The sequence below is a fragment of the Athene cunicularia genome (genome assembly GCF_003259725.1).
Source record: "Athene cunicularia isolate RWA chromosome 2 unlocalized genomic scaffold, athCun1 chr2_part1, whole genome shotgun sequence".
NCBI classification, from domain to species: domain Eukaryota; kingdom Metazoa; phylum Chordata; class Aves; order Strigiformes; family Strigidae; genus Athene; species Athene cunicularia.
This window is the reverse complement of record NW_020799095.1, coordinates 88,369,376-88,395,168: the sequence shown is the minus strand read 5'-3', so window position 1 is coordinate 88,395,168 and position 25,793 is coordinate 88,369,376. Positions and strand designations below refer to the sequence as shown.

Below are 25,793 nucleotides of genomic sequence, written 5' to 3'. Positions count from 1 at the left end.
ACACACACACACACACACACACACACACACACACACACACACACACACACACACACACACACACACACACACACACACACACACACACACACACACACACACACACACACACACACACACACACACACACACACACACACACACACACACACACACACACACACACACACACACACACACACACACACACACACACACACACACACACACACACACACACACACACACACACACACACACACACACACACACACACACACACACACACACACACACACACACACACACACACACACACACACACACACACACACACACACACACACACACACACACACACACACACACACACACACACACACACACACACACACACACACACACACACACACACACACACACACACACACACACACACACACACACACACACACACACACACACACACACACACACACACACACACACACACACACACACACACACACACACACACACACACACACACACACACACACACACACACACACACACACACACACACACACACACACACACACACACACACACACACACACACACACACACACACACACACACACACACACACACACACACACACACACACACACACACACACACACACACACACACACACACACACACACACACACACACACACACACACACACACACACACACACACACACACACACACACACACACACACACACACACACACACACACACACACACACACACACACACACACACACACACACACACACACACACACACACACACACACACACACACACACACACACACACACACACACACACACACACACACACACACACACACACACACACACACACACACACACACACACACACACACACACACACACACACACACACACACACACACACACACACACACACACACACACACACACACACACACACACACACACACACACACACACACACACACACACAAGAAAGGGGGGACACACACACACACACACACACACACACACACACACAAGCAATATAAAGTGGATTTAATAAACAGCAAAACTTCTAGTCTATCGGATTAAGTTCCTGTTAACTTGAACTAAAGATTTTAATCTTTTCACTAGCCTTTAGGAAAGGACACACACAGTTCATTTTAACCTTCATTATATGTGACTCAACCAATCTCCACCCCTACCCCCCAACCCACCCCACCCCAAAGTGATGGACAAAATTCATTACACTGTAGTGTAAAAGTCTTACCATAAATCCGAGCAGCAGTGGCTTGTAAACTTTGTAATAATTCCTTGTTCGAACGAGAAGCAGCAGAATGAATGATATCAATCAGCTGATTGGAAAGCTCAGGGTTTCTCAAGCCAAGCAGAGCAAGTTGCTGAGGTAAACCAGCCAACCAACGAGACAAAACTTTACTTCGACTTCTACAGAAAGAGGGAAAATTAGTTGGGGGGGGACGGGGGACGGGGGACCAGCAAACCCTACAAACTTTCTCTTTCTGGTCTTGACTAAGTTGCTTTAATGTCAGGTACAATTAAATTACAATAAACTGCAATACTGTGATTTGCTGAGACTATTTCACCAAAAGACCTGATCACACTGATGTACTACTGCAGTTACATCAGAATTATTTATTTGATCTACAGGTTCCGCACTGCATATTTTCAACTCTTTTAGAAAGTATTTGTGTCGACAGATCAAAAGCTGGCAAAGTTACATTTCCATTTATCAGTAGTTTTATCAGTTTGTAGAGTTATGAGTCAATCTACAAAGCTATGAAACTACTACACCCTCAATACCGCCGAACCCCCCAATCAAGCTTCTACTCCTTACACTAGACTTTCAAATTCAGTTCTACCTTTGCTGATGTCTTGCTTGTCAATTCGGATACCTCTTGACGCAGAAAAAAAACTAGAATTGGTCAAACACAGCACTAACAACCTTATTAACAACGTATGTTGTGTCAGACACTCTCCCACTATCCATGCAGCCATTCGTCACAGGTGCCTGTCATGCTGGTAAGGCATGATTTGTTCTTACACACCTACTAGCTTGGTTCCTGATTACCTGCTTGTCCTTTATGTGTTCACGTATGAATTCCAAGCAAAGGACTGCCTGATTTTTCCAGGGACCAAACCAAGGCTCATTCCCCTAGATTCTCCTCAAGATGGGTTAATAGCAGTCTTTTTCCAGTCATGCAGAACTTCCCGCAGTCATCATGGTTTTTCATGGGTGACAATGACCTCACTTTCACAAGAACACTTTTTCAGCACCCTCAGGTACATCCCTGCCTATCTATCTGGCCCCTGGATTTCACTACATTCAGCTGATGTGATTCTCCACTTGCCAAATTTAAGAAGGCTTTTTACATAAGATCTTGCCTGTTCTGCTGGAATGTCTAGCTTTCTACTGACTCTACCCAGAGCCTCAAAAGAAGCACAACTGAGGTGTTTCGGCCAATTCAAACCTGAGTGGAAGGAATGTATAGCTTAGGTTGTCCCTGCAGATCTTACAATCTGGGCTTTCTTGAGCATAACTAACTACAAATGAAGTCAACTGAATAATGTATCAAATCATCCTGCTGATAGATTACAATGCTTCCATGTATCTTCTGCTACAGCTTAGTATCTTTAAAAATTACACTTGCTTTTTTCCCCACCACCTTAGTACACAGGCAACATATAGAAGGAGAAAGATCAGTCACAGGATTATGGTTTGCAACTGCTCGGTTGAACTTTAAATTTTAAAAAAGTCTGTCAGTCACCAAATGCACCGATTTTTGTTTTGTACAAATACACCTCTTGCAGCTCCTACCGTACCCTCAGGTAATCCAATTCTTTTGGTTTATATCTCCTTTCCTCTGCTCAGGTAATGCTTCTGAACTATATGCCACCAGAAAGTTTCTATTGGCAACGCTCCTGCTCTGTGTGACTGTCATGAATGATAACATGAAGTTTAGCTTCAAGAGAGCTCTGGGGAACTCTCTAGGTAGTCTCCGTCCAGTTTCACCACTCCTGCTGTTGTCACCTATGTACTGTACCCCACTGTACACACTCCTATACTTTAAGTGAGATGCCATCTTTTACACCACATCCAGATTGCATTACCTGCCTTTTAAAGGTAATAGTCAAAGATCTTACTATCTGTATTTTCTCTTACTATCTGTATTTTTACACACCAGTTCTCTCAAGTCCCTGGAATAAAATTTATCTAATCCTCCTCTTTTGCATTCGTTTGACAGCACTGAACTCACTTTTGTTTACAGCACTGGTGTTTTCATATCTGAGGACTCTGACCATCCCTTGTGTTTGACATGAATTACAATAATCTTTCTTGAAAAATGTGACAAATTATTTATATTGAAGGACAAGCTGAATTCATCCTCATTTCAGACCCACTTCTTCCCTTATCCTATAGTGTGATAGTTAAGAAGCTTTTGCTATTTTCATGTCCTATAAAAAAAAAAAAAAGATATTCAACCTGACATTTAGGAATTTCTATTTCTAACACACTCATCAGAAAAAACAAGAATGAAAACAGTTGGCTTATCAATTCCTTTCTTCTCATTCCCTGTTAGTGCTGCTTACCGTAAACATCCCCTAAAAGCTGGTGAGGAAACAGCAATAAAAAACTTGCACAAGCATAAGACAAATCCTCATTTGTATTTATGATTTGATTCTCCAGACCTCCTTCAACATTCCAATCAATTGGCATGCTCATACCAGGAAACTTCAACTAACTGGGTTTTTTCTTTCCCTTAAACGTCTTTGGGTCTGAGTTTGTAAAACTTGACAACCTCCATTACAGATCTGCTTTTATTTATCCATTCTAGCTCAAACTGAAACAATCTTACAGACTAATCCTATCTTTTGTTGGCTACAATTTCTATGACACTGTGGCTTATCAAATCAAGTATCATTTATAAACCAAAAGCATTTAATCAGATTACTACTAAAGTGATGACCGCATCAAAGAAGCTGCCGAGTATAAATCAAGTTCAAAGTAGGTCTTTGAAGCTGTCAACAAGAGTAGCATAACAATGACAAAAATGATCTGGCAAAATTCCTCACCAAAACATTTTTTAAGGAAACCAAGTACCCATGGCATAAGAGGGAAGGGTCTTGCATAGAGAGGTTGTGTTAACAGTAAGGAAGAGCCTGCAGAATAGAGAACTGAAGTGGGTGAGTTGGAAGTAGGCTCAGTAGAGGTCTCAAATCACTTGACATGCAAATGGTGGATGGGAATAAAACATTTGCTTTCTCTTCCCACAGAAGTGGGTGCTGGAATCAAATGAAACTAATAGGAGCCAGGATCAAAGAAATCAAAAGAAAGTTGGTTGTCAGACAGCTGACCATTGTCACTCCTCACCAGAGGATGCTGCTGTTGCTCTTGCTTTAGACTGTTCCAAGGAACAACCATGAAAGTTCATGAAAGAGACATCCACTGAATGACACTAAACACACAGATGCTCTGTGCACTGGGGAAGTACAGGCTCAAATGTCTGGAAGCTTAGAGTACTACAGAAAAGTAATTCTTGCCTTCTTCCTATAGCATCTCACACAGGTCAGTGCTGAAGGGAGGCTGCAAGGCTAAATAGCCTTTTAAGTGTCTACTAGTATATATATATATATATGTGTATATACACACACACACACTGTATATCCATATATACACACAATGAGTGTTCATGTAGCGATTAGGGGTGAAGGAAACTAACATCAAGACCAAAATATTAATTATGAACCTTGTAATAAATCAATCATGTTTTCTTTCACAGGGCAATAGGCCAAAAGCTCCTACCCTGGATCAGATCCACCTAAAAAATAAACAACTTCATTTAAATGCCCTTGGAAAATGTTCCAGCATGAATTCTGCTCCTCTTAGACTGCTCTTAACAAGCTCCTGAGAAAAAAAAAAAACACCAAACAAAAAAAACCACCAAAAAAAACAAACCAACAAAAACCACCACTAAAAAAATGAGGAAACCACTCACAAGAGCACTGAAGAAGCTATGACGTCAAACAGTGGAATAACATGAACGTTACCCAGGATCTACTGCACAGTCCACATCTTGAAGAAATGAAAAAACCCACTGTTTCTGAAGGAAAGAAATGGATCCGTACAGTGCACAAATGTTAAAATGCATTGTCTGACATAAGTGCACTTACCGATTTTGCAAAGAATTTTTGAGATTTCACTCTTCTGTTAACAAAAAAGCCACAATTCCATGTATAGAAGACTAAGAGGAACTGCAGGAAAAATACTGCTATTTATGATTTCTAAAGATAGAAAGTTAAAGCTTTCTAGATATTTAGGTGATCACATGAAACTGGATGAGATGCTCAAGACTTCCAGGAAGTACAGAAAACAGTGGTTATGTAACCTTGGGGAAAGTATGAAAAAAGATCTCTCAGTCACCTCAGGTGAAGAGGGAGAAAATGGGGTATTTCTAAGCCTTCTTCCTGTCTGTCTTTCAAATTCCCTATACTTTTTATAACGTTCATAAGGTAGTGTTAGGTATTTCTGGCTGTAGATCTAATTACATGTACTCAGGCGTTACCACAACATAAGATTTAACAAAGCAAAGGAGTTGCAGAAGAGAATTTCCCTGAAGCTTGACTCTGCTAGTGAATACCAGCACTACAGAAACAGGTATCGATATGATCTTATGTCCCTTTGCAGGTCTTAAATGAGGTAGGATTGATGTAGTCTGTGTTTAAGGATTTTATGTAGCTGGAACCAGATGACTCAGATGAAAAATACCTTCTAGAAAAGTTAAAACCTGGAGACAATTTGGACAAATCTTTTGATGAAAAAGCATAATTACAGCAATACAGAGAATGTCCTCCTACTTGAAGCAAGTCAGGATTCTAATAGATGCATGAAACTGGGAACCCAAGAGGACAAGAGCATTTTCTTAAATCTAGTCTCTTTTGAACAACACACCCAAACCAAAGAATACTTTTCTTAAATAAAATAAGTACAGAATATTAGACAGGCACTACCAGAACCACCAAAGGCACTAAGTCCACAACCTCAAGGTGAAGCAATGGAAATGCTCCATGGCTACAGTTGCACAATCTTGGCACGTCTACTGACTACCACAGAGCCAGTAACAATGAGATTGCAGAAGTGTACTTCAAGTTAAATTTTAAATCATGAAGATATATCTAGTACTTACACTAAGAAAAAGAGACAGCTAAACTAATACATATCTCAATCTCACAGAGAACCTCCAACTTTCAAATTGCAGCAACGCAGTGCCGAAACAGATTCAGAATGAAGTCTTATAACATGCATATATAAATTTAGTATTCTAACTTCTGAAATAAATACACTATGCTGAAATTAAAAAGAACATGCAAATAGTTTTTACCTGATTCTTTGAGTCCTCAAATCTTCTTTTTGGTAAACTCTGCTAAAAAATTTCAAAAGCAATGTACGAACTGGAAAGAGGAGATTCCTTTGCTGGTATAGCGTATATACTGCTTTTATCAAGGGTTCTGTTGCCACTAGAAAGAAAATATATGAAAATCTGAAGTAGTGCTTCTTCATTTTCAGATTTTATACATACAGACATACACAGAAGAGCTATAATCCGTATCTGCAACTATCTACATTTAACTCCAGGTGGACGTACCAAAATGTTTTAAAACAACTACTGGATAGACTTCTAAACCTTTGAAACACCTTCTTCTGTAGCTGGTGACACAGCCACACAAAAGAACAGAGACAACATGCAAGTGAAAACTTCAGAATTTCTTGATGACAAAAGGCAATACACAGGTTGCAAGGTAACTGAGAATCAATAAACTCCTGCTGCTTTCCACAGCTATCTTCCACATCCTTTTCCTCTAATGCAGCAATCTCACACCATCTTCTCCTTTATTCCTCACCTATGCTTTCCCCTAACCTCACTGTCACAGTGCCTTCAATTCTCTCCATACTATTCCTTTCTCCCTGCCATATATACCAGCCTTGTCAGCTCTCCATGTCTTTGAACCAGCTGGTTCCAAATCATATTTGCTAATTAACCAGAAAAATACGTACTTCAGGATGCCATTGGCAAGTCACTGCAAAGACAACTGCTCAACTTCAGTGCAACCTCTCCTCCTCTGAAGCTCTGCATTACCACCAGACATAAAACAATGTAGGAAAGTTCTATACTTATGACTAAAACCAGCCAGCAAGTGCAGAAGTCAAAGCAGACTGAGAAGCAAGACCATTTTCTTCAGAAACCAGATTAAACCACTATGCAAAAATTAACAAAGCATGGAAAAATATCTGAATTCAGGCAGGACAGGCCTGGAAAGAATGGGGAAGCATCTGAAAACTTAAAAAGATATATGAAGGATATGAGACCTGACTGACTTTGTCTCAGAAGAGCCTGGATCCCAATGAATTCACTGCTGTCAAGACATACTTAAAAGTAGCGGCAATCACGTCATTATCTTCATAAAGCAAGACTCTGAAACCTTTGTCTTTCCATGCAGGTGTACAGAGCAGTCTTAGTAAGTTATGCATTCAAAAATAGATACAAATTTTGTGTTTCACACTGACCACAACTACTTCTGCCCACAGACACAAGAATGCGCCATACTAAAAATTATTCCTGATCCAGTCAGGGCCTGGTCTGCGTTAATAAAACGCTTACCAGGGAACATATTTAACTTACTGTATAGGGATTCTCTCTAAGAAGACATGCTATATATAAAAAGCACATGAAATGGCATGGTCATACTCAAGCATAATGCAGAGAGCCATTTAGATGTTGAAGTCATCACCTTCATGGCCCTTCACTGGACTCTCCAGCATGTCCATGTCTCTCTTGTTCTGGGGAGCCCAAAACTGGACACAATACTCCAGGCATGGCCTCACCAGTGCAGAACAGAGGGGAAGGATCACCTCCCTCAAGCTGCCATCAACACTCCTCCTCAAGCAGCCAGGACACTACTGGCCTTTCTTTTCCACAAGGGCTCACTGCCAGCTCCACTGGGATCCCCTGGCCCTTTTCTGCCAAGCTGCTTTCCAGCTGATCAGCCCCCCAGGATGTAAAGGTGCACAGGTTTGTTCTTCCCCAGGTGCAGGATGTCACATTTCTCCTTGTTGAACCATCAACCCATTTCTCCAGAGTGTTGCGGTTGTATTTCCTCTACAGCTAGCAAATGAATTACAATCTGACATCTAGTCAGGCTTTTACTACTGCACAAGGATTATCCTGAAGCGACAAGGTAAAGTGTCCACAAACAGATACAGATTCATGAGGTAAACCGTTTCCTACTTGCAGTGAAATTCCTAAACCTTTACAAGATCAGCAGACAAGAGCCATACATATTAATCCTTCACAATTTCATTTAAACTTTTTTAGATCTCATTTATTTTCTGCACTCCTGAGGAAAATCATTGCACTAAAATGACCACTTTGGTTAGAAAAACACCAACCATTATCTAGTGCAGGTAAAAGTTTGGTAGACAGAGGAAAAAAATCAAGGTTGCAATAAAAGGAAAACCATGAAGTATCTGATTTAACAGTCTAACAATGGTTAGGAAACTACTTTCCTAAGTAGCAACTCTTCTGCTTTAGCTCAGCCAATGAAACAGGCACATCTCTGACTTTGGACTATTATTTGCCTTCAACAGTAAGATAAATCTGGAGTACAGATAGGAATGATTAATTATTGCTTTTGTCACCAGGGACATAGGAATAGACAGATTGCCAATTAAAATGGATTTTGAAGGAGATAACACTAATATATAAAATTATATATATATATATATATCTATAATAACATGTTAGTGTTATGCCAAAATATATTTAAGGGGCATTAGATATTTTTTCATCTTACAACACTAACAATGAAACCTGCTGCTAATGGCAAAGCATTTTCTATAAACTCAGCTGAGTGGTTGGGGAATTAACTTCTACAAGACTGGTAAGACACAATGGACTCCTGTCACCTTTAGATTTACTGAAAGAAATCTTATTTAAGAAGTCCTACGTCAATCACTTAATAGAAATGTCGACCAAGGTCTCACCTGGAACACAACCAAATAGCACTTGAAAGAGAAAAAAAAAAGCCAAGCCAAAATAGTGACTTGCAGGACCAGTACAGAACTGGAAATATCTTTTCTCTTGAAAAAGGATTCAAATCAAACACCTTGGAAAATAGTCTACAGCAGCTTCAATCAGAACTATCTTGGCATTTCATGTCATCAGAGAACTAGCATGGTCATCCAACAGTACTCAAGGGACTTTACCGGCTACATTAATTATTTTAAATAAGGACTGGAATATTAAAGTATCATGAACCTCTACATCTTTTTTTTTTTTTTTTTTCAATGAGGAAAACTCATCTTCCCATTTATAAGAATATCTTAAGGAGTAAAAACAGTAAAGAGGTACACAAATATATTAATACTTTGCATATCAATGGTGTTAATCTAACAACATTCCTAGAAGTCAAGCACTTTTGAATGCTACATGCAGGGATATGACCATGAAATTCAATTTACATCTACAGACAAAGTAAATTATGATATAACAACTAAGGATGTAAGATGAAGTGATCTGAAAATGCTAGAATAACTCAAGCTCTTTGTTGGTGCATAGTTTTGCTTTTCAGAAACTACTTGTATCTTACCTTTGTTTTGCTGTATTTGCATTAGTCTCCAAGTCACACCAAGCAATCTGTTCACCTGCTTGCTATTCAGCTTGCTGCCGTCCTGAAGAGTGTCTGTCACAAATTTCCTTATCATGTCCAGCCAACCAGAATCCACCTGAAGTGTTGAAGTGCTTGCTAGTGAAACCATTATGTCACACAAGGTTAAGTTCAGTAAAAGATGGTCTACGCTGTTTGAGGATGTCATACAGTATTTGTTGCTAAGGGGGAAGGGAGGGGGGGAAGAAAAGAAAAGAAATTTCAAAAAACTATTTTGTGTCTCTTAACATACATTGGTAGAAATTAAACTAAGTAGAAGAAAAAGGTCTAAGTTTTAAAGACAATACGCATTTTTAAAGTCTTCATATTTCGCATTGAAATTTTTTCTTCTGCCACCAAAATGTCTGTTTCTCATACTTATAGCGGCAGCAACAATGAAAGCTCTATATTGTATCTTTGTGTCATGTTTCTCCTGTTTGACATTTTTAGTATGGCCCAGCAGCACTTTTGGGTGACTGAAAGCAGTAAAGGAAAACTAAAAAAATTGATCCTTAGTTTCAATCTTTTCTGTTTCTTTTTCTCTGATCAATCATATGGATTTTGTCATTATTACACAATGACAAAAGCACCATGAACAGCACAGAACTCCATTTATGTACTTTTTCCCAAACACATGTGGAATCAGAAACACATTTTTCACCATCACAATATTCTGCAGGACCACCCTGTTGTGCTACAGACGTTTGAAAGACAAAATTAAGGGATATTAAGATTAAGGAATCAAAGGCACTGCAGCTCGACATACAATGCTGGAGCTTCTCTACTCGCGGATTGGTCACTCACAGTATACAAGAAAAAAAATACCACAGCATTTATCTACAAAAAGTTGCACAATATCAATGCCTACATCTAGAACACAATGTAGAGCTGTGAAAACAAAGTAACAAAATGCCCTTTAACCTGCACTAACATTAACTTAATTAAGTGTAGTCACCTTCAGTTCAGAGCCAACCATTACAAAATGAACAAATAAATCTCAATCTGTGGACATCACTTACACATGCCATAAATCCTAATAACTTTACATTCAGAATATGTAGATACTATGCTCTATCAGTAACACTGGGGTAAAATTCTGCAATATTTTGCAAACTGGAAAAGGAAAGAAGCCTCGAAGTGCCATGCAAGTTTTCAAATGCAGGCCTTTAACTCAATATATTAGCAAGCAAGGAAACAAAAGAAACACTTCTTTTTTATTTTCATAGCATGAAGCTAGTTTCCAGAAGTCTTGAAGTAACAGTCAAAATAAAAACACAAAAAAGTTTCACAGATTAAGTTTCCTGCATGTATTCAACACCGTATTTATTTTGAAGTGCAAGAATAGGGCAAAACTTAGTAGCAGAGTGAAAAAGGATCAACAGAAGTATGGTTAGCCAGTGTCTTGGTTTAAACACAGCACAGCTGCTTGCTCACCCTCCCCTGCCCAGGGGATGGGTGGTAGTGTTGAAGGGGTAAAGGGAGACTCATAGGTTAACATAAAAACAGTTTAATAATTGAAATAAAACACTAACAATACTATAAAGTACAAACAGGTAATGCACAATGCAATTGCTCACCACCCGCCGCCAACTGACACCCAGCCTGTTCCCAGCTAGTGATCCTGAAATACCAAGAGCCCGCAGTCGCAATCCCATAAGTCATACACACACACCCCCCCCCTCATCCTTTTCCAGCCACTCCTCCTTTCTATACTGAGCATGATATGGAGTATTTCACTGGCCAGTTTGGGTCTGATGCTCTGGCTGTGCCCCCTCCCAGCTTCTTGTACACCTGCACATGGGCAGGACAAGGGGAGTTAGAAAGTCCTTGATCTCTTAGAAACAACTGAAAACATCAGTGTATTACCAGCACCTTTCTCATAACAAATCCCCTACTGAATCCAAAACACAGCACTATTCTAGCTACAGTACTAAGAAGAAAAAATAACTCTATCCCAGTCAAAACCAGGACAGTCAAGATGTCATCTGTTAAGACAAGAAAGATGGTTTCATTGCCCAACTACTAATTCTGAGATTTTCAGTTTCAGGGAAGGGTGTTCCGGTCAAAACCTAGAAAAGCAAAACACCTTTTGGCTTTATGAACTTAATGGGTAAAACTTAACTGAAATATAAGCATTTAAAGAGCAGCTATGCTGTACTTCTGATCTACATGCCCTTCCAGGGAGTAAAAAAATGCAACAGTCAAAATATCAAACAGAATTTCAGTCTCAAGTATACCTGCACCACGGTAGACCCTCAGTGTAAAAAGAGGTGGTTCTACTACTACAGCTCAATCTGCAGTGGCACAGTTTGCAAGTATTGGAAACCATGGTAGACACCAGCTGACACCCCTTGTGTATACAACAGCGTTCTACGTAGACTGGTGGCGCAGAATGACTCCTTGCAAGAGTAAAGTCTCACATCTGGGAGCTAAGAGGGGAGACAAGTTGCTACTGGCTTGTACTAGAACAAAATTGGTGCACCCACTCTGACAGCTCAATAGAGAAGAAACATGTGAGTGTTCGGCCTCTCCTGCTCCAGTACTGTTTTGCCACACAGAATAGGCACAATGTGTCCCATCTCCCCTCCTAGCTGGATATATCCAGCACTGTAAGACATCTATAGAAGAGGTGTGGATGAAAAAAAAATGTTTTAACTATGTTTTGATGTAATTCAACAGTCAACCAAAGAAAACATGCAGAATTAAGAAACTTGTCAGACTAACACAAATTACCATTTAGCGATATGCAAATTCCAGATCAAATGTTCAATAAAATAATTTATCTGAGACAGCATTTTAATTTCTACTAGGACCTACTCAGATGACTTCCTATACAATACTTTCATAAAGAACAGCAAAAACTTCTCAAAGTAATGCTACCTTCCTATAAAAACTTCTCTGCAGAACTTCAAGTAATACACAATAAAAAGTTTTTTCCCCAACATTAAAAAACTTAATACCAGATAAAGCAAACGACACACATTGTCTCACTTATGAAATTAAAATCTGTAACATGACATTGATTTTCTTCTTACCCTTTGCATGAATCTTTCTTTTTGTGCTTTACTGTTTCTTGTAAAGAATAAGGAAAATGACGCATGAAGTGGTGCTTGAAATCAACAAGGTAATTCATTCGAAGCCATAGTTCCTGTCAAAGAAAGCAGATAAGACAAAAAACACAGTAGTAAGTGAAATACATCAATGCAATCTCCTTCCAAAACCATTATTGGAATCAATGAAAAATAGGAACTTTAGCTCCTGTTTGCAAGTTTTCATCGATATTTGCTTTCAGATGTAAACATGAACTTCTGTGCCTGAACCAGAAGATCCACAAAACAAGGGAGTAAAATTGAAGGGGTAAAGGGAGACTCATAAGCTGACATAAAAACAATTTAATAATTGAAATAAAACACTAACAACACTATAAAGTACAAACAGGTAATGCACAATGCAATTGCTCACCACTCATCGCCAACCGACACCCAGTCCAGAAGTCAAGGTTGAGCAACAACATTTAATCCAAACATGACCAGTATATTTTCTTAGCACATACTAATGTGGATATGTGCATATTAAACTGAGTTACAGGTGTGAATTGAAAGTGCTTTTATATCAGTTTATCAGGGTACTTAAAAATCACAGGACACTCATGATTTACTTGTAGTGACTTTCCTGAGTTCTCCATTAAGACATATTCTGAAACTGCCTTCACCCTTCCCCATCATTAAGTGTACTTGTAGTTCAAAGCTCCCTGACAAAACATTTTCCAGTAGAAAGGCCATCCTTACAGAAAAAGGATTTTTTAAATATTTGAAAATAATTTTACTTTTCGGGTTAGCGGTCACCATTCCACAAAATGTCCAGCAGAACTCACACCAAAAAATGCCTGTATTGCTATCAAACTGGTCACACAGAATAAGCTTTCTGATACTCAATAATTAAGAACAGAGAATGATCATTAAACTATTTCAAAGATGAATACGTTTCCACTAAGCATATTCAGAGTGATTTTCTAAAGTGTCTGTAATAACCACTTTGGCCTATAAGCCCAAGGGCTATTAAATAATCAAAACTTCCATTTTGAACCTAAGCCATTTGAATGAATATTCTACATATAGGTGACTGTAACAGAGAAGACAAAATAAACTGTTTATCTTATCTAAAACATAATATACTCAAAAAAAAAAAGTTGTAGTGACATCAGATTTTTTTTTTTCCCCAAAAAAATCCTAAAGTCATAATGCAACTCTGTGTACCTAAAACAGCTCACATCTTGAAGCAGGAGCACTTTTTTCATGTGATGAAAATGCAGGCACCCTATGGCTAAGGGCAGCAGCTCTGCAGTACCCTAAAGGCTGGCACAGTAGGCTGCTGCAGGTATTTACCTGGCCAACTGCCTGCTTTCTGCCTCCTTCCAAGAGGCCTGCTAGAAAAGATGAAGAGGAAAAAGGGGAACAGCCTGTTTTGTTCAGACACACTGAATCCATCACTCAGGCTGTGTATGTTGGGTAAGCCTGACCTAGTGGAATGATTCCACAAATGTTTTCCAATAATTATTCTATGCAGGTTTTTGTATAGAAAATGGACCTACAGTTCTATATGTAGGTAAAACAAAGAGCTGTCTAGACATTCCTTCCAACTCTTCTCAACAGCCAAAATGGAGTGTTCTTTTTCCAGTTTGCAAAATCTTTAGAAGAGCATCAAAAGTTACACAAAAAAACCCCAATTAATTTATCAAAGACAGACAAAATAATTAGGGAAAAAAACTTCAAGGATATTTTCCAAAATTCTGATTGAAGCTTTGATTCAATGCCGTGTGATACTACCAATCACGACACAACACGTAGGTTGCACCATGCAGTTACAGGATCTCATACCACCATTGTCCTCTCCCTTTCTAAGGCTTTAGGGGTTTGTTCATTTCCACCCCCAACTGTAAAATTTTTCAACACATAAAACGAAGGAACAAACAACTCCATTTGACACTTTGTTCAAACATATTCTAAAGGTTATCTGGGAGATAAAATGCTTCTCTTCTCCAATCCCACTTTCAGTTTCAAAAGCATTTGGGCTGCAGTTTGTCAACGATTTCTGGAGATTATCGGTGAACTTGTTGCTCAATTCAACTGATTCTTTTCTAGAGTAAGAGACCTGACAAAATCCAAACTCAAATTTTACTCAAAAAATCTAGCTTTTTCCTCTCTTAATATTTCCACTACTTTCAACCACCAAATCCCTAGTTTCCAATCAAGACAAAATGAACTGTCATTATTATGCCACAGATCACTTCTCCCTTACCATTTTGTATGTTTCATCATGTCGCTTTGTGAGTTTCCACAATAAATGTATTATACTAAGCACTTGCTGCATAAGCTGCTGAGATTCTGATTCCAAAAGGTTTCCAAGAATGGGAGCTGATTGTGCAGGAGATGCTTCAATCCAGCACTCAATCAGTAATGGAATTATTATCTCAATAAAACCTTTTAAGTTTTCAGCCGAGGACAGGCCTTTTTCTGCACTGTCCATTACACTTGCCAGAGACCTAAACGACAAAAGCAAAAAAAAAAAGATAAAGATCACACCTTTAAAAATAGAATAGAGCAATACCACTTTTCTGCTTTCTGAGTAACAGGAAGAATTAATTTTTTAATACATTAAATGTCTGCTTGCTTTCTTGCTAGATATTTCAGTAAGGAAAAAAGGGAGTTCAAATCATCTACAACAATCCTGCTGCCTAGTCTCCCTGTGCCTCTAACAACTTAGATTTCACCATTTCTTTCCCCACTGTTATACGTAAAGTCTTTAAAGTGGAGAAATATGATTTGCATTATCGTATCACCTTCAACCAACAGATAAGAACTCACTGTACTTGGCACAATAAAAATATCTTTACATTTTAAGCTGCTTAAAGCAAAAGAATGAAACTGACTACAAAGTATTGTCAAATGCATTACGTTTATTACAGTTAATAACAATCTCCAGCTATAATAAACATAATGACTGTTCATATTAATAGAAAAAAACACATTCTGCAAAAATGTAACTTCGGTTCCCACCTGATATTTAACTGTAATGCTCTGAGAGCAAATAGCTGGAAAATTATGAAAATTATCTAATAATCAAGTTGAACAAAAATTATTGAAAAATTAAGATATAGTTTAAATTAAAATAACATCTTCCAGAAAGCAAGAAAGACAAGGACTTTTTTCCCCCCCTTACAACACACTTCATTTGTGTTTCAAAAGAGATTACAAGCACACATGACCAAATCCTGCTCCTGGATAAACTCAGGCAATTTTTATCCATTGTAAAAAGAAGGTTCTTTAAAGAAAGAAACCCCTTAACTCCTGCTAATTTTAAGCAATACAGAAGCTTCTGAAAGGATTTAAGTGACAAGAGTCCTTAAAAGGAAAAAAAAAAAAAAAAAAAGGGGGAACAATCGTTAAACTGAATGAAGATTTCTGACATTGTTTTCCATTATGATTTTGTTTTCTAACTCACAGCAGGGAATTCCCATCATAATTCTAACTTCCTAGTACAAATAAAATTGTTAAAACTCCTTTCCATTTCAGTGACATTCTCCAAGTGATTTTTCTTTACATATACACACAAAAAGGATCAGAAAAACTACTTTCTTGCTTTCCACAGACAAGGCAGAGAATTTGTTTACAAATATTTTCATTTCATATTGGATTACAAAGGTGAGCAGTTCTTCCCAGTCATCCTGTCATTTCCAAATTATCCAATTAGTTACGTTCTTCTATGAAGCTACATTTCTCCTGCTGTTGTAATCATCTATAATATGCAAGTAATAGAAAATTTTATTCTGTGATTTCTCTCTGATCGAAATAAGTATCTCAAGAAAATTACGAAACCCAACTCCGGTATTAAACTGTAAAAGGAGCAGGAATAAGACATCTGCAATGGAATAAAAAGAAAGTGAGACAAACACAGGATTCTTTTCAATGAAGGCAAGACAGAGAGAGAATTTTGATCTCCAGCACAAAATAAAACGGACATGCAGGAACATATTTGGTAGTAAGAAAAAAGTTAATCTTTAATAGCTATTATAACTATCAGACATCTTAAAATTTTATAAAGTCTAGCACTAACTGCAGTAACTAACCTATGCAGTCAATGCAATTTGGCTTATTTGTCCCTTTTTTGTGGCTCTGTGTCCCTTTTATGCCACAGACACTGCAGTAAAGACACCAGTTTCTTTCAGACTATAAGCAGAGTTTACAGTGAATGGTTCCAACTTACAACATTTAACTCTCAGTCTAAAGACACTGTAGACAGATCCCATCTTTCAGTTACATCCACAATGAATTCTTCAGCATCACTCGACAGGCCAGTTGATACCAGGACCACAACCCCACTGAAAAAGTTAGGTTGTCCTGTAAATGCTGTACCATGACAGGATTACAGACTCAGCTGAGATGCTGAAGTGCTAGTAATTGCTGAAATAGTTCTGAAGCCGTAGTCTTTAACTGCTTCTCTGAAAATAATACTTGATATTACAGCAGAGCTCTGGAATCTGAATAATCTATTTCTGGAACATGAAAGAATCTCCCCATTGAACAGCGAACAGTGCATGAAACCTGAGAAGTTGGCAACACACACCTGAGGATTCCTACCAAGTGTAACACACACACCCCCAACTATTTCAGTACTTTTCTGAGACAAGGGATGGAAAAAGAAGGAAGAATCCATGCCAAAGGGATACTCCACCCAGCTCCTGAAAGCATCTGGGCAAGAATACTTAGCGTAGCACTCCTACAAAAGCAGCCCCCCATCTCTCAAGATAAGACTCCTCCAAAATATTCAAGGTTAACAACAAAAGGGGTAAATAAAATCTGATTGCCAGTAACAGATGACAAAGGATTACCGTAATCGGTCCAGTAAATATTTGATTAGTGCAATATGCTTAGCAATACAGGTACACGGGAACAGTTTGATGTCAATTAAAGTGTTTATCTTTTTGTCACCTATCTGTTATCATTATTCTTTAATAAGGCAGTTTTCAGAAACACTACAAAGCATATTACCTTCATATCAATATGAAATACTACCGAAGGAAGCTGCAAGATATTTGTGTAGCCCTTAAACTGTCATTTTTCTTTAAAATGTCAGTATTTTTATACAGCAGGACCAAACAAAAGAGAACTGTGCAACACATCTGTCATTTGACAATAAGAGGACAACAGAAATTCAGCAAAGAAGTCAAGGAAGTGTAAAAGAAACAGAAAATAAGGAATTGACTTTCTGCTGCTTAAAATAGGAAAAGTCATTGGCAGTTTTTATGGCTCAGCATCTAAGCCAGGTTACTGTCCTCCTTTTTTGTGTGCACTGCCAACTGCAGCAAAGAAACACTCAGTACACCAAGTGAACTGTATTTTCCATTTCTATCTGATGCACAGGCCACACCATATAGATATTTATTCACTATGTTTCGTCTTCTGTTTTGGTGTCTCAAGTCTTCTTTGCTTTTCTCTGTAGTTTCATTTTGTCCTTTCTCAGCAGAAATAGTTGTTCTACCATTTCTCTTGAGCACCACTTCCAGTCCAGAAGACATCATACACCTTGGTATTGCCACATTTAAGCTGTGAAGGCTTTTGATTTTTCCACACCTGAAATCAGTTTGATGCAAAAAGCAGCAGTCAGCACATGAAGTATAGAACACATTCTAATATTTCCTAATCCACTGTAATTTTTACTTCCAACACATAGGAAGACCCAGCACATAACAGAAAATAATAGTCTTAAGATTTGCATTGTTGAACCCATCCAGCACTTCAAGCTCAGAATCTACACTTTTTACCAAACATTAATTTGGCAAACTGATTCTGAAAAATCTCTTTCCATAATGATTAGGTTATTATGACTAAGGTGCCACCCCTACCCAATTAATTTACAAGATTAAAAAGATACAGGAACTTAAAAAAATTAGCATAATATTAGTGGTGTTCAGAAGCCTACTTTTTAAAAAAACAAAGTTGAAACTTACTTGCAGTATTAGTGATGAGGCCATCAGTGCATACACACTGCAATTAGTTACTTATGGTTTGATCAATTCATTATCTAGAGACAGGAGTTGACTATTTGTGCACTGACTTCTTCTAACAAAAACACGCCACACTGAGATTTTGGAAGTATTCAAGGAGAGTTACAGATATTTTGCATCTCTTACTAGAAGTAATCTCTGTCCTTGCAGTAATGGCCACAGCAGAGGCCTGGGAGTGCCCATTAAAGGCCACAGTTGGGATTGAAAGAGACAGACGTAAACATAACTATTTCAGTGGCAAATACAAAAACCACCACAGTAACTCCCACTCTTAGAAGTTCATGGATATCCATTAAAACAAGCTGCACCAGCCCTTTGTGCAAAATAAATATACCAAAAATATGTGCAAATGCAATAAAATGAGAACATTTTAGTACCTTCTGCAGATGCCCCTTCTCTTTCCATTCTTCTGTTGTGCAGCCATCAGCTTGCTTGGCCAATCTTGCCTTGGATTCCAGCAACATTTCGTTCTATTCTTCTGGCTCCTCCTCATGCTTGCAAACGCCTTTTTGAAAGTATTTATAACTGCAAGTGGATCACGATGTTTCACCAAAATCGAGCTCCTCAGAAAAGCGGAATCCAATTCAGGTGACACCAGATGTAAAGTTTATTTTCCTAGACCTTGGATACAATGCATCTTCAGCTATTACAGGGCATGGTATATCACACACTTGCATATCATTCAGGGCACAATACAAGAATCCTCTAACACATGGTGGTCCACAACTGTACGCCTCTGACTGCAGAGATGACATCCACAGGACTGTTTTGCGCTTAGAACTGAACCCTTCCCCCTGCCTTAAGAGGGCTTCACTGGTCTAGTTTCCAACTAAAGTTTTACCTGCAACAGATACTGTTGGTCATGACTGAACTCCAACACTACGTTGACAACTACTTTTATGAGAATAAGCTGCATGTTTTACTTAGCTTAATATAGATTTCCTATACCTACCACACGTCATATGCTATCTACTGAGAGGAAGCCTAGAAGAGTAAGAATGGAATGGTCTTTTGTGGATCGCTACAACAGAGATGGAAAACACCTGCTAATTCAGGCCAATACCTGTGGTATTAAGAGAACACCTCTTCTTCTGCACTTCAAAGATATCAGATGGCCACAGCAATGGATTAGGCAGTGAGCTTTATACCCTTTTCTGCCACTAACTTCCTAGATTAATCTGGTCTAACTGCTTTATACTCCTTACTCAGTCTCTCCAGCAGTAAAACAAGGATTGTGGTTCCTCTTCAAACCACTTTGACATCTATGGATTAGAAATGCTGTGTAACAGGTAAACAGCTTCTGTTTTTCAAGTTGTAGTTTCTGGTCTCCTACCAGCAGGTATGTAACACCTATAGTAATGCATATACATGAGGATGCCAATGATTAAAGGGTACCATAAAGTGGGGTGGGAGGTTCCCCCTCTAGAGCGAGGAGTGGGTGAATCAGAAAGGAAGAAGAGAAATAAGAGAATAAAGATGGTTAGTTACTTCTCCTTTAACTTTAGCTGACATCTATTTAGAGCGCTACTAAAAAATACACAAATCTTTCTGTGACTAAGCACACTACACTTTCTTCCATATTCATCAACTTGTCTCAGATAAGACATCTTTTATCCACAGTGAAGATATAAACCAGTGAATTGGTTAAAAATACCTAGAATCAGAAACTCAGCAAAACTTCATACGACCAGACACACTTTATCACACTGTCCTTTTTAAAAGGAGCTATATTCAAAGAATATAGACTCCTAAACTTATGATGGACTGTTGAAGGTAAAAGCACAAAATTTCAGTGAAATTCATTATCGCAGTGTAAGAAACAACCTTACGTTTAATGTAAAGAAATTTGCCTGCTTGCCCCCAGGTCTATTTGATACCCTGCAACATGTTAGTTCACATTCCAGAAAAAAAAAAGCTACAGTTGATCCTCCAAAATTGTTATGAATAGCACAAAATAAAGCTTTTATTTGCTAACAGTAAAGTTCATGATCTATGCATAGCAAAGTTATCTGATGAGTATTTCTGTATTTTCAAGCCACTGCAGTAAGCACTGCGCATTATGCTAAATGCTCTAAAATATGGCTAAGGGACAATCCCACAATAAAAATTAAATTGTTGTCTTCAACAGCACCAAAGCACCAATTAACACTGTGATCATACAGCTGATGTTAACTGTCAAATTAGTTAACATTTTCTCACCTCAGTCTAAATGATGAGTTGATCTTTGGTCGTAAGCCACCATTTTCAAACAGTTGTATATGTTGCTGATTATTTGCATGGACCTTCCAACTTATATATACTGGGTTCCTCACAGAATGAGGGCTATCCTTTTGTTCTTGAAGACCTTCATCCTCTATTTCACTGGATCCATCTACCACTGCTTGAAGAAATTTCTTGAGCCTGGTAAGTACATTCAACCTCCACTGCTGAGAAGTTACTCTGCGATTTGGGTTAACAGAGAGCATCCAGGAAAGTTTCTCTCTGCTTTTCAGTCTTTTTGACAATTGCTGGTGAGAAATAAGCTCTACAAAATTCTTCAACAATATACTGCTGCGGTCTGTGAGAAGAGCTGGGTATGCTTCCAATAAAACATCCAAGACTTTCAATGAATCCTCCTGAATTCCTTCACTGATATGAGTCATGGCACTGGAGAGATGGGCACTTACCAAAGGGAAAAACGGAGCAATCTGTTCTGCTCTTATTTTCGAAGCCAAGAATTGCAGCAGGTGAACAGCTGCTCCTCTGACACCAGAATCTTTGTCTGTAAACACAGCTGCCACCTCACTTATTATATTTGAAAGGTGTGCATCAATTACAAATGGATACTGAGACAGGAGATCTTTGAGCCCAAGAAGTGCATTATGCTTAACTCCAGGACTATAGTGATGCATCTGTGAAAGAAGATCCTAAAAGGAAAGAAACATTGCTATCATTATTACTTCAAGCTCTTTAAACTTTTTCTTAAAACATTTAAATATTTTTCTTAAACGCTTTAAAATACAATATCTATTCTTATGATGTATTGCTGTTTGTAGCAGCATAACATGTTCAGAACAAATATAATATTGAAGCATAACAATGAACAAATGGTCAAAATCCAGTGACAGGAAAACTAAGATACCATGACTTGTCTTCAGGCAATTAGATACTTCTCATTCTTAAGTTTATGCACAACCCCACTGACTTAACAGAGGGATGACCAAAAATAAGTCCTCTCACACTTGTTCTCAAAAGTAGAACTGTGAATTCTCAGTCTCAACAGCTTTGTTCAGTTTAAGCAGAGAGCTGCAAAAGATAGAAGACGATGCAAGGGAAGGAAAGCAGAACCACTATCCAAAGAAATACAAGATTTTTCTAAAACATCATCTCAGAAAGTCTACTTTATAAAACCCTGTCCTTTAGTTACAAACCAAGACTTTCAAATACTGAATGTTAATACTTAAATCAGTGTGCAACTTCAGTTTCAGCAATGCCAAAAACCTTTCCCTTGGGTTATATGCTGGTCCAGGAATTTGAGTCATTAAATTCACGGATCAGTTTATTGTCAAAGAGGCTGTATTCATACTCTGCTGGGTTCACATTATGTTTTTATATAAATATTTTTTCCTAAACTCTAGTAAACAGTAACCTAGATAAATGCCAAGAGATTTTCTGTCATTTCAGTATGTAATATCACAGTATACCTTTATGTTAAGTTTTCTGTTTTGTGTAGGAAGCACTCCATCTTCTTTAAGCTGCTCAGGAATTTGTATGGCCTTTGTTCTGAAGGTAGTATCAGTTGCATTCTCTAGTTTAGGCTTTTTTTTCCCAACTTTTAATTTCACTTTCTGGAAATCTTCTTGATGTTTCCTTTTTTTAGTCATTCTGATTCTCTGCAAAAAAATATTCAGAATTTTACACTACAAACATTTCTTTTTCCAAAGAAAAGCAACTTCCTAATGAAGGCTACAGTTTTTATGTTTTATTCCTATGCATAAACTATTTTCTGCTCCTGAGACAAGATACTAGACTAAACAGGCATGCAGCTGTTCTTCTAGTGTCCAAAAACATTCTCCCACTCCTTTGGTTGTCTTTGCTCTGAGAAGCACTTTATTGAAAAAAATCACTTCAGTATCCACATGTCCCACTGCTTTATCAGATTAAGTTCGTGGTTTGGTTTTGTTTTAAGAAGTTCCTGCCAACAGAGCTACTTTTTACATAGTTCGCTCTTGTCAAGACAAAGGAGCCCAGTGAACTGTTTCATTTAATTTGTTTACCAACTCAATCATTGATAGCATAGAGTCTGCACCGGTAACATCATGGGTTTAACCAGGCCTTCACTGATAACAGCAATATAGAAGAATCTAAGAAAACTTCCACTACAAAGTGAAAAGTCCAATCTGTGCATTTATAAACAATAACTAGAAAGAATGTGGGAAGGAGCAAAACGGTTAAATGGGCACACATAAGAGTAAAAATAGACCGAAAAACTAAGTTGTATTAAAAACATTACTAAAAACTAAGGCATAAGACATAATGTAGTCTAAGTAGCTATATTAGAAGTTGTACAGACATACTAGAATAGATACACAATAACCAAAACAAATTAAAACTCACACTTCAGTTTCTGAATAACGTTTTGGCTTTGACAGAACTGTACTGATAAAAGTACTCCTAATTCTACCAGATTAAAAAAAACCCACAACACACCAAAAAACCCCAAACACTACATCACAGGTTCGTTTATTTAATCTTCCTTCCCTCGATCTCCATACTTCTGAAACCATTCGTAACACAACTCCAGAAGCTGATGTCAGAACACTCAACACTACATACAAATTGCACCTAGATTTCTGTTAATTAAGACCACGAATCCATCATCTGATGACTCCTAGTAGTGGTCGTAGAGATGAGTTACAATTTAAAAGGGAGAAGGGAGAGACAAGCACAAAGCCATTATGATACTGAGGTTTAACATATCCCAGCTTTCTAATAACAGGTAATGAACATATAGAGCTGGAAATCTGAATACTTCCAGACCCCACTGTACAGAGTATAAAATCCATGCTGTCATGTCCATAAACTTTTTGCTTCTTCTCTCTTCCAAACTAGTCTTCAGGTAACTAGGTTTTGGACATTCTTAATATCTGAACTATACAAAAAAGTTGCAGGCACAACATTCAAATTGTAAAGACCAAACTGAAAAACAACAACAACAAAAAAAATACAGCTGACTAAGCCCAGAAATTTCTAAATAAAATATTCAAACAATGATTCTTTTATAGGGGATATGATCATCATTCACTCTAGAAAATAGAGTTCTACAGCTCATTTTCCCAATGGACTTCAAGCTGTGAATTCATACTGTAATACAGAATTTCATATACACATCATCAGGATAATTGTTAAAGAACGTTTTAAATCCAGTTGTCATTTTCTAGTCTTTTAAAACAATTAAAACGACTGATTATACAAACATTTGACTACAACTTAATTTCTGCTTTTCACATGCTGGCTTCGAACAGCTCTGTGCAAGACCCCTTTAACTGAAGTGTAAATTTAGCATAAGTAACCTATCGAATGAAAAAGCTTTAAAAAAAACACAGGCTTTGGTGCCAAAATATAAAAAGGTCCTTTAGTGTTCAACCATAACGACTATGGTTTTATGAGCTTTTCATTTTTACCATATGCATCTTTTATGAAAGAATTACAAGATTTTCACTACTTGGTTGCAAGACATACAGGAATACCTAGAAGCTTTTGATACGACTGATTTCCATTTACAAAGCTTGCTTCAATAGAGATATTTTGGAAGCCTCACTACAAGATGAAACGTTTGGCTTCCTATTAGCATCAGCACCTTCACAATACAGGCGTGTACACAGCTGAACAAAGTTAATTAAGTTCTCTTAAAGAAGAAGGCTTATAAAAGATACTTTCTACTACTAATACAAAGAAGCACAGTTTACCCTACACCGCATCTTTTAGAAATAATTTATTGGAAATCTAAGCACATTCATTTCCAATTCATATGTACCACGCAAAGTCAGAGATAAAAGGGTTACAAAACTAGAGCCATGAAAACACCACAGCATCTACGTAATAAAGACATTAAGTAAAACTGTATACAGCTTATAAAGTTACGTAAATATTTCAATGAAAGGTCTTGCTGAAACAACTGTTTGCTTTTTGACTTCGACTGTATTTTCAGTTGGCCCTCATACAACAGGGCTGCGCTAAGTGCACCTAATAGTTCATGCACTAATATAGTTTTACAATCCAAAACATTAAAATAACCACAAGTCGATACTAGCTTCCTCTAACACCAAGCTGTACGCAGCATTTTTCAGAAGCTACCTCGTGTGTCTCTTGGCCATCCCTGGCTCAGGCTTTAGGGAAACAGAGGGGAGCCAAAAGGAGCGACTGTTTCGCCTGATTTACTCCCTTGCAGCTCTGAGGCAGTGCCCTCAGGGAACCTTGCCGCCAGCATCTTCACAAGCTGAAGCAATCAGGAAAATCCTGAGAAACCAGAAGGCAAGGTACTTGCCCTAACTCCTCTCATCTGATAAAGGATTCCACCTGGGGGAGTTCTCTCTCGACAAAGGGCAATACTTACTCGCGGATAACTCTCTGAGGCTCCCGCGCCGGACAGCCCACTCCCAGCCACCACAAAACCCAACACCCAAAGCCGGCGCCACGCCGCAGAGGCCGTACCCCAAAGCCGAAGCGCTGCTGGAGCGGCGGCGGCGGCTCCTCCCGCAGGTCTAGGCCGTTAAACAACCCTCCTCGCCGTCCCGGGACATCTTTCGGCTTGTTCCCAAAGAGCCGCTTCCCTCCGCTCCGGTCGCTCTACGAGGCGTTTAAAATAAAGCGCGTTAGTGCCCGCCCGGTGCCGGGGCTCCCGGCGGGGAGGCCGCGAGTTCGGCTCCCGAGAGCCCCCCGCAGCCGCGCCGAGGAAGAGCTGGGTCTCCACACCAGCGGCTGCGGCAAGCCGCCGAGGGGAGAGAGACGAGGGGAGGT

General features: G+C 38.5%; 1 protein-coding gene across 1 annotated transcript in view; it reads right to left on the bottom strand.

The window, feature by feature from the left end:
• Positions 1 to 25,787, bottom strand: part of TEX10 (testis expressed 10) — a 59,228-nt gene extending 33,441 nt beyond the window's left edge. The window contains exons 1-8 of the mRNA XM_026841410.1: positions 25,488 to 25,787; positions 22,478 to 22,666; positions 20,994 to 21,700; positions 15,029 to 15,272; positions 12,766 to 12,878; positions 9,674 to 9,912; positions 6,409 to 6,544; positions 1,281 to 1,456 (exon numbers count right to left, since the gene is read on the bottom strand). Of these exons, the coding sequence (XP_026697211.1) occupies positions 1,281 to 1,456; positions 6,409 to 6,544; positions 9,674 to 9,912; positions 12,766 to 12,878; positions 15,029 to 15,272; positions 20,994 to 21,700; positions 22,478 to 22,657 (1,795 nt within the window). The 5' untranslated portion in view covers positions 22,658 to 22,666; positions 25,488 to 25,787. The remainder of the gene's footprint in view (positions 1 to 1,280; positions 1,457 to 6,408; positions 6,545 to 9,673; positions 9,913 to 12,765; positions 12,879 to 15,028; positions 15,273 to 20,993; positions 21,701 to 22,477; positions 22,667 to 25,487) is intronic.
• Between the last annotated feature and the right edge of the window lie 6 nt (positions 25,788 to 25,793).